Source organism: Mustela nivalis, assembly GCF_964662115.1.
Source record: "Mustela nivalis genome assembly, chromosome: X".
Lineage (NCBI taxonomy): Eukaryota > Metazoa > Chordata > Mammalia > Carnivora > Mustelidae > Mustela > Mustela nivalis.
Genome location: NC_139040.1, coordinates 16,743,897 through 16,757,844, shown reverse-complemented (window position 1 = coordinate 16,757,844; position 13,948 = coordinate 16,743,897). Strand labels below are relative to the sequence as shown.

General features: G+C 48.6%; 1 protein-coding gene across 1 annotated transcript in view; it reads right to left on the bottom strand.

Annotated features, from left to right (window-relative positions):
• Window positions 1–13,110, bottom strand: part of GPC3 (glypican 3) — a 400,650-nt gene extending 387,540 nt beyond the window's left edge. The window contains exon 1 of the mRNA XM_082716734.1: window positions 12,721–13,110. Within this exon, the coding sequence (XP_082572860.1) occupies window positions 12,721–12,895 (175 nt within the window). The 5' untranslated portion in view covers window positions 12,896–13,110. The remainder of the gene's footprint in view (window positions 1–12,720) is intronic.
• Between the last annotated feature and the right edge of the window lie 838 nt (window positions 13,111–13,948).

The window sequence follows — 13,948 nt, the reverse complement described above, 5'->3', positions numbered from 1 at the left end:
GAAACACTGAGCACAGTTCCTCCGTGGCCCTCGGAATTGCTTCAAAAGTCCCACTCTGACTTCTGGAAAGATCGTTTTCCAAACTGGTCATGAAGTTATTAGCCACCATAGGGGCTCAATCCAGTCCCTTCATTCTACACCCCTGCCACGTTTTTCCTTCTCCCCCATCCCACTCTCGGAGTCTCTCTCTCCTCCTCCGTCCTCTGCCCACCATACAGTTCTTGTGTATAGATCGCTGGGGCCACAGCAATGACCGAACAGCCAAGCACAGCACAAATGCAAGAAATCAAAAGAACATAGATCTGTTATGTGCAAGTCCCTCCCCTGAGTCCTGAGGTCCCTCAAGGAGCTTGTGCTTGGAAGCAGGCCTTCACAAGCTTTAATGTGCGCACAGATCAAATGGAGATCTTGTTTAAAAACACGGGTCTCATTCAGCGGGTCTGGGATGTGGCCTGAGAGTCCTCATTTCTTGCAAGCCTCTAGGAAGAGGAAAAAGCCAAGTACATAAATAACTAGAAGAGCAAGAGAGAACCAAGGCCATAGGAGAAGTGCAGGGATACCAGGGTTCAAAGGGAACTGGGCATGAGGACCCGTGATACAGCTCATGCAGGAGACAGTATGGCATGGCCAACTTGAAGGTGGCTAGGACTAGAGCAGACACCCCTGGAAGGCAGACAGTCGGGTGGTCCGAAAGCAAAGGCTTGGGGGCAGACAACTACAGGGTCCTTTCAGTTAAGGAGTTGGCTTGTTGTGTCTAAGCAGAGGGCCCACGGGCCAAGGAGGTAAGCCCAAAAGACATGACAGAGTCAGGCTTGCAGGATTTAGCCATTTAATTTAGGGGTAAGACGTGGACAAAGAGAAGTCCAAGACAATCGTGCGGTTTCAGGTCTCGGTCCGGGAACTGCTAGCGCCACAGATGCAGAATGTCGGAGGGGGCCAGGTTTGTGCAGGCACAGGAGGAGAAAATGATGGACTGATTTCTGGCTCTGTGGCAAGGGAAGCCCTGGCAGGACTTCTGGACGGAGATGTTTGGCAGAGCGACTGGCAGATCCTGAACCAGACAGCAAGGAAGAGGTCAGGCTGGAGAGGGAGACGGGAGTGATTCGGACCGCGAAGATAATGAAGTCATGGGAATGGGTGTGGGAATGAGCAAAGAGACAACAGAAGGGGCAAAGGACAAGCAAGACTGGAGCGCTTGCATCTAAGAGAGGGAGGGAGGGAGAAGGCAAACAAGCAGAGAGAGAATCAGCCTGAGGAGGAGAGAAGCCCAGAGCGAAATGTCACCCAGTCAAAGGGGTGTGGGAATTTAAGTCTAATGCTTTGAATCCGGCCCATCTTCCAAAGGGCATACCAGCAGGAGCAGGAGCTGTCGAGTGAGACACATCTGGATGCCAATTCTGGCTCCCCATACCACACAAGCTCGGGGAATGTTAGCCTTGGGGCCTCAGTCTCTTCATCTGTAAAATGGGCATCACACCACCTCCCTTTCAGCTTTGCTGTGTGGACTAAATGGGATTAACTGCAAAGCAACTGGCACATAGCGGGCACTCAGTAAGTGGTAGTTTCTGTGCTCCTCCCTCAGGGCCCTTCCAGACTATTCCATTCATCTGAAAGCGGCCTTAAGAAAATCTTCTGGAGGGCACCTGGGTGCCTCAGTGGGTTGGGCTGCTGCCTTCAGCTCAGGTCATGATCTCAGGGTCCTGGGATCGAGTCCCGCATCGGGCTCTCTGCTCAGCAGGGAGCCTGCTTCCCTTCCTCTCTCTCTGTCTGCCTCTCTGCCTACTTGTGATCTCTCTCTGTCAAATAAATAAATAAAATCTTTAAAAAAAAAAAAAAAGAAAATCTTCTGGAGAACGGGAGGTTTCAAGTTTACATTGAATGGAAGTAGAAGCCCGGACGAAGGCAACCTCTAGAACAATAGGGAAATGAAAGAGACTCTTCATGCCAGAGAAATGGAAAATTCTACCACCCTCTACCCCCATCCCCACAACAACAACAACAACAAAACCACATTACATCTCCATAGACACTTAAGAAAGGATCAGCCCAATGACACAAGTATGCCTAATATTTGCTTGGAACCACATGTTTCAGAGACCACTAGTGGAAGAGAGACCAGAGCTCCCAAAACCTACAGCTTTCATTCTCCAGAGTGGGGGGCTGCTCCCCGGGGGGGCGGGGCTGGGGGCACCAGAGGGGCCTCTATGTTGGAACCAGGCAGGTCAGCTGAACTCAGAAGCTAGGGACACTCCATGAGTGGTTGCATTGCCTGTACGTAAGATATATGAAAGCAAGGCTTTCACGACATAGATGTAAGGTAGGATTGGGGAAGACCACCCACTGCTAAAACGAACAATTAACAACTTTCAAACAGTTTAAATAACATGAAAAATTATGAATTACTGCTATCAAAAGTAATAGAAATCCAATCCCTTGCTTCAAATGTACTTCTCTACATTCCCCACCACCCGTGTGTGTGTGTGTGTGTGTGTGTGTGTGTGTGTGTGTGTGTGTGTGTGTTTCATCGTGCATTATCTTATTTGCAAAATCTTGGACCATGACAACATCCACTCATACTTTCTCTTAATCAAGAGAATTCTTGAAGTCTTTGGCAGTTTTTTTCTTAATCACCAGATGTTGGCAAAATGCATTTTAAGATGTGTCACATGCAAAAGCCTGGAAAATATCATCCACACCCATGACTTTCAACTTGAGCCTATATGCTGATGAGTCCCAACTATGCATTTTCTGAACTCCAGAAGAGTGTATGCACTATTTCCTGGTGATCTCATCAATTCCCAGAGTTTCTGTTACCATCTATATGTTGTTCTATACCCGAGTATGTATCCGAGTATGTAGCCCTGATCTCTCTCTTCTACTGTCCAAAACACAACCTCAACCACCTAGCGGACATTTCCACCTCAATGATCAAAGGACCCCTCAAACTCAACCCCTTCAAAATCAAACTCATTATTTCACTCCTTAAAAATATGTTCTTCTTGGGGTGCCTGGCTGGTTCAGTGGATAGAGTGTATGACTCTTGACCTTGGGGTCATGAGCTTGAGCCCCCAAAAATATATGTGCCACCTGTACTTCACTCATTTAGTCAACAAATATTTACTGAGCACTTAAAATGTGCCATAGGTCCACCACCCAGAAAAACTAGAAGTTCTAGACTCTCCCTCCTATCCTCATAACCAGTCAACAAGTCATACCTGATCCATTTCCTCTAGTCTCTCAACTTGGTATTTTACTCCCCTATTTCCTGCCCTGCTTTTTCCAACCTGCATTAGTAAGACTCCCTGCCAGTCATTCTCCATACTAAATACCATTTTCTCTTCTTCAAATGTTTTCATGGCTCTTTATCATCCTTGGATATAGCCCAATGAAACTCCTCAGCATTTCCTGCCTACTTTTCTAGTTCATCTTTCCTATACTCCCTGCACCCCCCAACAGCTGTTCTCCAACCAATCCAAACCAGTCCTGTCCAAAAAATGAGTCATTCTGTCTCTACGTGTCTTTGCATATACCTTACGTGGCAGCCCACTTAAGGCAGCTAGGCATCCCTCCTCCATAGCTTAACAACCCCCAGATCCCTATATGGCTCCCTTCCTAGGCAGTGATTGTATCTTATGCATCAGCTCCCAGCTCAGTACCTGGCATGGAATCAGGGCCCAGTGAATGCTAGCTGAAGCAGAGAATGAATGAAAAACTTTACAGTATTTATGCAGCGATGGCACATAGAGTTCATTATTAGTAGTAGGTTCCTTTCCTGAGAATTTCCATCTGTTTTCCAAAACAACTAAATGTGGTCCCCAATACAATCACTCCATGAAAGCTAACTTGGAAACTGCCTCTTGGGTCACATTCTCATTGCTGTGGAGCTCAATGTGCAATGCGGCCGGTGCTAGAAGTCATTCTCCAAAATGAGCCAAATTCACGGTATGGGTTGACCACCACTGCTTTAAATGAGGATCACATCTCTGTACTTAGGAAAATGATGGAACTTAATAAATGAGCTCTGTGATATCAGTGACAATTCACTCTGCAACAATTTGGGGCCAATCCAACTGAAAATGGTTTACTTGAGCTCTGAGAAGCACTACCCCCTAGGTTTTCCCAGGGTAAATTAGGCTTTTTCTCTATGTTATTAAGGATGTACTGATGTAGGGATATTATGTGTGTATGAGAGTGTACAGATGTGTGTGTGTGTGTGTGTGTGTGTGTGTGTGTGTGTGTGTACGCAGAACTCAACCTGCAGACATTCCATGAGTGGTTGTATTCTCTGTACATAAGACCACTCCCCTACTAGGAGTAATAATTAACAACTTTCAAACAGTTTAAACAACACATAATTATAAATTGTTCCTATCAAAATAACAGAAATGCAGAATATTTATACATATATAAACTAAAACATGTGTGTATATAGATATAAGTACATGTAAAACATATCTAAACACCACATTGTTTTTAAGTAGGCTCTATGCCCAACTTGGGGCTTGGACTTATGACCCCAAGACCAAGAGTCACATGCTCTACCAACTGAGCCAGCCAGGCACCCCTCAAGCACCATATTTAGAGAAGTTTCTAGCCGGGGCAGGGGATGGGGGGGGCGGCGGCGCCTGGGTGTGCAGTCAAAAAAGCACCCAACTCTTGGTTTTGGCTCAGGTCCTGATCTCAGGGTTGTAGGTTCGAGCCTTGCATCATGCCCCATATGGGGCTCCGCACTCAGCATGGAATCTACTTCAGATTCTCTCTCCCTCTACCCGCCCCCAAATAATTAAATAAATCTTAGAGGAAACCTGTACATAAAAATTTCTCTCTACTAGTCACTTCCTCCCCAGACTTCAGTTTTGAAACAGGGGCAACAAGGCCCCCAGGTCTACAAAGAACAAATAAATGGGCTTCACGTCCGCCACCCCCCCCTCAGTCCCAATTGCAGATCAACGTAGACAACGACGCACCCAGAGACTTGGTCCTTCGCTAGGTGTATGCCATCCTAGGATCTCATTCAACAGCAGTCAAGTCCTGTAGACAGTTTCTTTAGGTGTTAATTCTTACCTTCGCTCCAACCTTTATTAATAACTTTACACAAGGCACTCTACTCACCACTCTAGAGGATATCATGCTGAATCAAATATGGCTTCTGCCGTCAGCCGCTGTAGGGTCTGGCAGAGGCTATGAATAAGCTATGTACTTCACAGAAACATGGATACTAAGCAAGAAGAACAATAGAGTATTTCTGGGACCCAAATGCACTTGGGGCTTAACTCCATATTTTCTATGTACACCCAAGCTTCCAAACTCGAATATTTTCCAATCCTTTCAGGCTGTTATGTGTCAGCGAACTTTCTGATACATACCAGGGTAAGGGCTTTGAATGTCCTTCCTGTATCTGTCACTCTGACCCTTCCTCTCTTCCCCACATTTCCCTCAGTGCCAATCATCCGAGCCAAAATTGGACAAAGAGCAATGGAGTACCCCAGGATGCTGACACACACCATGAGAACCGGGATGCAGAGTTCGGGAGAGAGGGAGCAAAACCATAATGACGGAGGAAAGTATCCAGACACAATTCTAATATTATTTTCAAATGAGCATCATCCCTTTCTTTTTTACCCTCTTTCCGAGCTGGGCCTCTAGCTCATCCCTAGCCAACCCGCTGAGTTTTCTCAGCTGACTTTAAAAGCTTGCCCCAGTGCATACAGAAATTAAGAGACCTCTCAGGAGGCCCTTTATCCTACTCCAATAAAATTTCCATGGTTGAATATCCACCTCAGACGATGTCCTTTAACATGTACATTTATGAAGTTTCATGTTATTGGTAAGAAACACCAAACACCAAAGAAAAACTTACATCCTTTCCATGTATGTTTCTGTAATGGACACCAAGTTGCATTATTTTTGAAACCTAAATGCCACTGATCTGTAAAGTAAATAGATGAATTTATCTATATGTGGATATATTTAATTTATCTATAAACTTCTTAGACTAGCCTTGTAACCAAGCATAGAATACTTACCTCTTGGAAAGATTTGCCTAAGTCTACTTCTTTTGGGGAATTTCAGTACAGTCACATGAATTCAACCAGTCCTTTGCCACTTACCTATAGACAACAGATGGAGTTTTGACCTGAAAAAGGAGTTGTTTTTTTAGAAACCTTAATATATTAGTAAAAGTGAATCGACTACTTAAATATTAGCTTTGTGGAAATTTTATGTTTGTAATACATTTCTACTTCCAATCATTCATTTAGGCGACAAATATTTATCAAGCACTTATGATCTGTACTACGGGACGGGAGATACATACCTTAAAGATGCCGTACTCAAGACTCCTAATTTTCCAGTCATAAACTTATTTCCAAAAGGCAGACTTGAAAAGGCCAGCTAAAATTATAGTCTAGAATTCTGCCTTATTCTGGATTTATACAAGAAATAAATGCAGGCCACATTTTGAAAATTCTGAAAAACACAAGATATTCTCAAAATCCTCACTTCTGAGAAATGTACATCATTCAGCTTTCAGGTGGATGGATAGAATCCAGTGAATGGAGGGTTTTTTTTCTTATAAAGGCTTTAGCTTCCCTGTCCCTTCTTATTGCCACTTTTACTTGTATTTTATCTCCCTCCCTATCAATTATTTATCAATAGAAGCCTATTAAGTATACTTCAGAGAGCTTAGTACATTTACTAATCTAGCGTATAAATACAATTTCGGCTACTGGAAGTAATTAACTATTTGGAACACTAGCAATGCATTTCGGTCCTAACACTGACTCTTTTACTCATGAGGAAAAATACAAACTCTCAAATAAGGCTTTGTCCAGCTACACACAAAGAGAGGGAAAAGTGAACAGGCCTTTCTCGGTAATCAGTCTGAATTCATTTTTGTTGAAAAATGGTGGACAAGTATTTCTAATAATTAGCACTCGGACAATTGAGGTTTAATTGGCCTGATTTGAAGTAAAGAACTAAATCTTCTTTACTTTGTACATTCAGTGAGGTCTTCAAGTGAGACTACCGCGCTCCAATGAGGGTTTTCTCCACACACGCAGCATTTCAAAATGCACATTTTCTCTGCCAGTATGCCCACCTTCACTTCTCTTTTTGACTCGTGTTCTCCCTGTCATTCTATTTCAGAAGGTAAATCCCCATTACCTTATGCTGTCTCTAAAGCCAGTCTGGGGCCCATGGTTTAGATTCTATTCTCTGATGCTCATTTCTTAATGGAGCGCTGGGGATCCTGTTTCAAGTCAGACAATTTGCTAAATATGGGCAGATGAGTGTGTGTGTGTGTGGGGGGTGTTCTGCCCACACTTTCCATTAGACCCTAGCTTACCCAAAACTTCAAACCCCTTTGCAAGCTTGGCAAGGGCCGAATAGATGTTGGCTCCTGGTATGGGCTCTTGGATTGAGCCTCTGCACAAATTCCGATCCCAGGCTACAGAAACACATGCATGTGTTACAGCTTGACCCCCAAGTACGGTAATGTCAATGCTAGCAAGAAAGGTCCAGCTGACATTAAATCAAAGAGAGTTCGATTTAAGAGATGGCCATAATAATTGTTGCTCTGTAATGATACTATGCCAGTCATAACAATGTTGCTAATTTCAATCTGTGCTTTGGGTCCTCGACATTAATGAGCCCTTAACCCATGGTATGAGTTGCCAGCTAACTGAGGAAAGACTGAATCTGGCTCCAGGCCAGGTATATGTAGCCTGAAAAGTTTGTCCACGTACCCCAACAGTGTCCCCGAACAAGCTGGATTTAGGTTTTTAAAATAAGTAAGATGACAGAGAGCTTAGGAAAGTATCTGAGCATTCATAGGGAATACATCATGATCGCGAAATTCTATCATCGTCGATGATATACTAAATGTGCTGTGGAGCTCTTGGTATTGTGCTCAACACTGCACCAAATGCAGTGCTTTCCCTTTAAGAAGCTTCTAATCTAAAACATACAAATAACCATATGCAGAAAAAAGCGAGAGATCAGAGTAAAGGAAGCATTCACAAAAATGTACAAATTCAGCATGCCAGAACTTTTCAGTTGAGCAATATGATCCCTAGTGAAATTCTTTCCAAATGATGTATCGTGTGCACAAGTTATAAGTGATTATCTTCAATTTTCTTAGAAATGAGTAATAAGATACCTCTTAAGACCCATGCTTTTGTATATGCATCAAACACTAAAGTTGGCGTGGTCATTGATAGCTGCCATTTAAGGAGAAAACATATTTTCTGTCTTGTCTCACAGCAGACAAACCCAGGCCTCTTTCTTCCCAGGTTGCTAATAAGCAGCCTTTTTCTAGGCTACGGCAAACAGCAAACATTGCAACTCTCAAGATGAAAGTAGTAGAACGCTCAAAAATATTGCATCAAAAGATTGGATGCAATCTCCCAGCCCATAAGAAAAAAGAAATTGCAAAACTGACACCATCTGTGTCATCTAGCATCCACCGGAATCATCTCTTGCATGCATCTCCTAATGCTTGTGCGGAATTTGCTCCAAGAATTAAGAAAACTCTCTTTAAGATGGCGGCCCTATTAAGAGCATCTGCCGTATCTCCCACTTCATCTCTTCAGTTCTTTTCCCTTGGCCAGGCTGGCTATTGTGACCATTTCAGCCAATTTCCTGGAGGTATTTTCTAGCCCTTTTCACCCTATTTAATCCTACAAGTGTCCTGAGAAGTCTGTTTACTCGTAGGCTCCCCCACTAGACTGTGAGCGCCTTGACAAAAGGGGCTGTGTCTTACTCCTCTCGGCACCTCCAACACCTCACGGGGGGCCCCGGCCAAGGAGCGCCAGGCTCAGGCTTCTCGAAGGTCCAGACGCTCCACCGACCACCAGCCACCTCCTGACCCGGCCCCACCCTGCCCTCCAAGCCCAGCCGGGTCCCACCTTAGACACCACTCTAAAGGGTCCTCCCAACTGTTCCCAGTTAGGGGGGCAATAATGCGACTTGGTCAAAGGGTGAATCAATCACCTGCTCACCTCCCCCTCCAGGGCGGCCTCGGGACAGAGAAAGTCCTCCCACACCCACAGCCGGGGCCTTGTTCTCGCTCCCGACCTTAGGACCGGGAACTGCTTCTAACTAATTGGGGGACTGCAGCTGGCCACCCAGACCACCCAGACCTGGTGGCTAGTTCTCACACTTTAAAACAACAACTACAACCAAGAGCAAACTCTGTCTTTGTTTCAAGAATGCTGATTTTTATTTTTAGGGTGTTTCGTCTATTTTGAGAAACTCTCAAGACGGGCTTGCCTCTTCTGGGTTGCCTTTGACCCACACAGGAGCCTGGCCTTCCTGGGATTGGTCCTTGCCCTTTCCAGGGCCCTCTAAGGCAAGATCCCTCAATCTTTGGGGAGTTGCAACACTACCACAGTTTGATTGATTTTCTCCTTCCCGTCCGTCCCCTTCACCACCAGCACCCCCCCCCCCACAAAAGCGGTGTATGGCATTCATAAAGTGAATTACACTTGATTTTTGTTTAGAGGAATTTTTTTTTCAGACTTCTGTAACATTCCCTTGAGACAATTGGAAACATCATTGTCTGATTACTAGCTCACTTTCCTTGCCTAAAATTGTATCCATTCTTGATTGCGCCTGTGGGTAGGTTAAGCAAAACAAAATAAACATCCAGACTTATGAGCTCATTGGCTTTTTTCTGAATTTTTCTAAATTAAATAAGGGCAAAAGAGCTACACTGAAAGTCAGTTATATGGATTTTTCTGCCAAATACTAACTCTGTGTGCCTGGTTTCCATCTGTGGTGCTTTCCAAGCTACAAATCCTTAAAGGGGGGGGGTATGAAAAGATCTATGGATTTGGGGGACATGTTATTTAGAACTGTTATCCCGTGCCTTTGAACACTCTAAAAGAAATGGGAACACGAGATTGCAAGGCTTTAGATGAACTTTGTGGAAAGCTGGTGTAGCCCTTTAGCACCAGTCATTTATTTTTTCCGGCTGGCGGATTTTAAATTTTACATAAGAAATGTACCTTATCTATTCTAACCCAATTCTGCTAATGGCCGAAGTTACAGTCAATCCCAAATGCTCCCCTTAAGTGAAACAGGACATTCTTGAGGATTTCTCCTTACTGTGACCAAATCTCATTTTATCTGGGACAAAGAGAGCTTTAATTAGCAGTTAATACAGTGATGCGGGCAAACTGAACATGGCTTAAAATACAGAGAAGGGAGAAAGTCAAGCGGTCATCTTGATGGTTCATAACTACCAAATAATTTGCAGCTCTCTTTCAATTTCCAACCACTGAACGACAGCAGCAAATGACACATTTATTCGCTTTGAAATGATGTGCTTGCCATTGTATTTAGTCGGCCATTATCGTCTCTTCTCTGAAATACTGATGAGTTCTTTCCACTCCTGGACATTAGGATTTTCACCATGTTTCTCGTCCTACAGTGCCCAGAGTCGCCAAAGGGAAATTTGGGACACATGGTTTTCATGGCAAGGCAAGAGTCCCAGAAATCTGCACAGACCCTGGAAAATCCAGGATATATGGTCGCTGCCTGGGTGTCACCACATTTGAAGTTTGGCTTTACTCCAGCACGAGTCAGAGCAGTGCCTGCCCACCATGTAGAAGGTGCTGGCCTCCGCGCCCAGCTGTTAAACAGAAGTGAAGTAGGGAAGTTGGGTTTTTATGAAGACCATTGGAAAGTGATTTTGCCTACAGAGTTTGGGAAATGCTGGAAGAAAGGGGTGGGGGGAGTCCCCCTTAGGAATTCCTGTTCTCTATAGTATGGCCATCCTTAGGCGTGGAGTGAGGGAGCTCGCAGGGAGAGAGCCCGGGCCAAATCTCTTACACACAGTGTGTGGGCCCTCCCAGTACTTGTATACAGAGGCCGCCGCCACAACGAGGCAGGCAGCCGGAGAGCTGGGGAGGAGGGAAGGGCCCGCGCCAGCAGGAGTGAGTGTAGAGGGAGGGGGTTGCTAAATGAGTATCAGTGTGTTCCTTCTGGTCTTTTTCTTCTTTTAAGCACAACCTTTCCTCCCTGGCTTCGAATCAGCCGAATGTGGCCCCAACCCCAACCCCGGAACCATTCATCTGGCGGGGACTCACCCTGTGGGGACCAATTTTTACATTATCAACAAAAGCGTGTTCTCTGGCCTTCGCAATCTAATTACCACGGCACTTCCAGGGCACAGAGATTTCGCCTGTTGTTTCAGCTCTGTGCAACTGATTCATAGGTTGCCCCTTACAGCTCTTGCACACGCCCACGTGGTACGTTATTAACACTTAAGAGTGGAAGAGGTAGTTCTCCCCTCCCATAGAGTGAAATCCTGCAACGCAATACTTAACATATGCGCAAACGCATTTCGGTTGCCAAAAGGGGTGACCAATTACCTTTGCAACCGAACAGCAGGCTCCCTGGGCTCTTTTCATCCACCTAAAGAAAAGGCTGAGGGCTGAGGGCGCCGCTGGCTGCCTAGGTAACCTCCTGCTAGTGAACTGCTCGCTGGCAGCGCCCACAGGGCGCGCATCGCCTTCCCAACTTGGTCCAACCATCAGGCCCGCCTCTCTGACTTGTTGAGAGCCACGAGCCAAGTTTTTGACGAAGGCTGCTCCCCATCCCTCCGAAGCGCGGGACGCGCGCCACGCTGGAGGCACGGGCTGGGAAGAGACCCCCGAAGGCCACGGACGGCTCAGGGTTTGCGAACACCACCGGCCGCTTCTGCAGAGCGCGCCTCCGATAAATTAACCTGTTTCATACCAACTCTTCTTGCCCGCATTGTCAGTGTAGCAACTTGTACTAATTGGATTCTAAGGCAGGCTTTTAGGAGTCCAACCGCGGGACAGTCAATCACACAGGGCCATTAATATTCATCTGTTGACAGCGGCAGCCCTCGGCTAAGGTTAAAATATGCCCTTACAACACGATCTGATTGTGCAGAACAAAAGGCAGGCGTTCGGAAACTTTCCTCCACCTAAAATCATCTCCCCTCCAGGGTCCAGCCTGTCAAGAAGGCAGATGAATTTGAGAAGGGGAGGAGTTAAATCATCTTTGGACTCCTGCTCCCCAGCCTGCAGCACCGTTTTCGAAGCGATTTTGCCAACCTAGATAAGGGACGCTGTTTTGAAGGGAAAGGTCCGGTCATCCTCCTCTTGGGGACCCTCCTGCTCAAAAGTTTCCCCCAGCGTGCACTCTACCTGCCACTGCGGATTCGGAGATCTGTCCCCAACTTTGTCTGCACTTGGGCCCGCAAACCCCGAAACCCAGGCTACGGAAAGGAGAGCGTAGGGGGCAGGTTGGGGAGAGAATGGCCGGCCGTAGCCACGGTCCAGCTCCGGCTGAAACGGTGGCACGTTCGTGCAAGCGAGGGTGGCAAATGCTCGAGATACCGGCTCGGCGGCGGGGCGCCAGTTCGCCGAGGCCCGGGGAAGCAGCTCCCACCTTCCTGCCCTCCCCAAAAAATGGGCGCTTGCGAGGAGGCCCTCCCCGCCGTGCCTCCCACCCGTGCCTTCCCTGACAGCAGAGCGATCCCGGGAGAGGAGGACACGGTCCACGCTCAACCCTCCGCCCTCCCCCGGTAGACCTGGCCGGGCCCCGGGCGCAGCGACCACTCCCAGGTGCCCAGCGGCGGGGCGCACGAACGCGGCTCCACGAGGCCAGCGCTCCCGGCGTACTGTGGCCACGCGCCCCCGGCTCCCCTCCGGGCGCGGGGGGACGCGCGCGGGGACGCCTCCTCACCTGGTACGGGGGTTTCGGGCACCCACTTGAGTCCGGGCTGCAGTCTCTGGAAGAAGGAGCGGACCTGGTGACAGGTGGCGTCCGGCGGCGGCGGCGGGGGCTGCGCCTGTCCCGGGCAGTCCAAGCTGAGCAGCATCGCCACCACCAAGCACGCGGTGCGCACGGTCCCCGCCATCCTGCTTCGCGGGCAGCGAGGAGAGCGCGGGAGAGTGGCAGCGGGGGCGAGAGCGGTCCCGAGACTCGGCAAGGCTGGCAGCGGCCCTGAGGAGCGGGAGACGTGCCGCTACCCAGCCGCGGCAAAAGTTTCCTCGCAGCTACCTGGGCGCGGGGCGAGGGCGGGAACGGCTCGGCGGCTCGGGCGGGGCGGGGCCGGCGGGCGGGGCGGGGCGACGAGGGACCGGGCGGGGCGGGGCGAGGCCAAGCGCGCGGCCAGGGGGCGGTGGCTGCCGAGCGGCGGCGAGCCTGCGGGTGCGGGGCGCCGGGCTGCGGGGTGGGCTGGGGCTCGGCGGCGCGGGGACCGGGCGCGGGCGGCGGGGAGGAGGGCGCCGAGCGTGTGCGGTGGCTCCTGGCGGCCCAGCCCAGCTGCCCGCTCGCCGCCGCTCTACCCAGGGCGCTCTGGCATAACTACTGCAGAGGGGCTGCGGGCTCCGGCGCGCTGATTGGCTTCCCAGCAGCCATCCCCTCTGACTGGCTCTGGGAGAAGTTCCCCAGCCTCACTCCTCCTTCCCGCCGCTCATTGGCCTACAGCCGGCAGGGCTTTTCCCTTCAGGATTTTTGCAACCTCTCCATCCTTCCTCGGGGTGCGCGGAGGCTCACTGGCCTCGGGGGGTGGGGTGAGGGGGGGGGCCTCCGCTTTGCCACAGGCCTCCTGCCAGTCCTGTCCAGCTCGCCCCTGGCCACCGGTGCCACCCGAGGTCTTCCTCCTCCGCACAAAATCTTCCTACCTCCTCTTCCTGCTCTCTTCCAGGGGCTTCCCTCAAAGGGTCTTCCCAACGCAGCAGCCCCGGCCGGGTTCTCAAACCCAGCCCACGAATAGTCACATTCAGGGGCAGCTGGCGACCACCAAGGGGTTCACAGTCTGCCTCATCTTTGACTCCTGTATCTAAAAAGTCTACGAACCTGGGGGATTTGCTGTGTTTGATTCCAAAGAGCCACACAAAGTCAGAGAAAGCACCTAATCCCAGGATGTTACAAGAATCTGTCTCCTGCAAGATAGCCCCGGGTGACC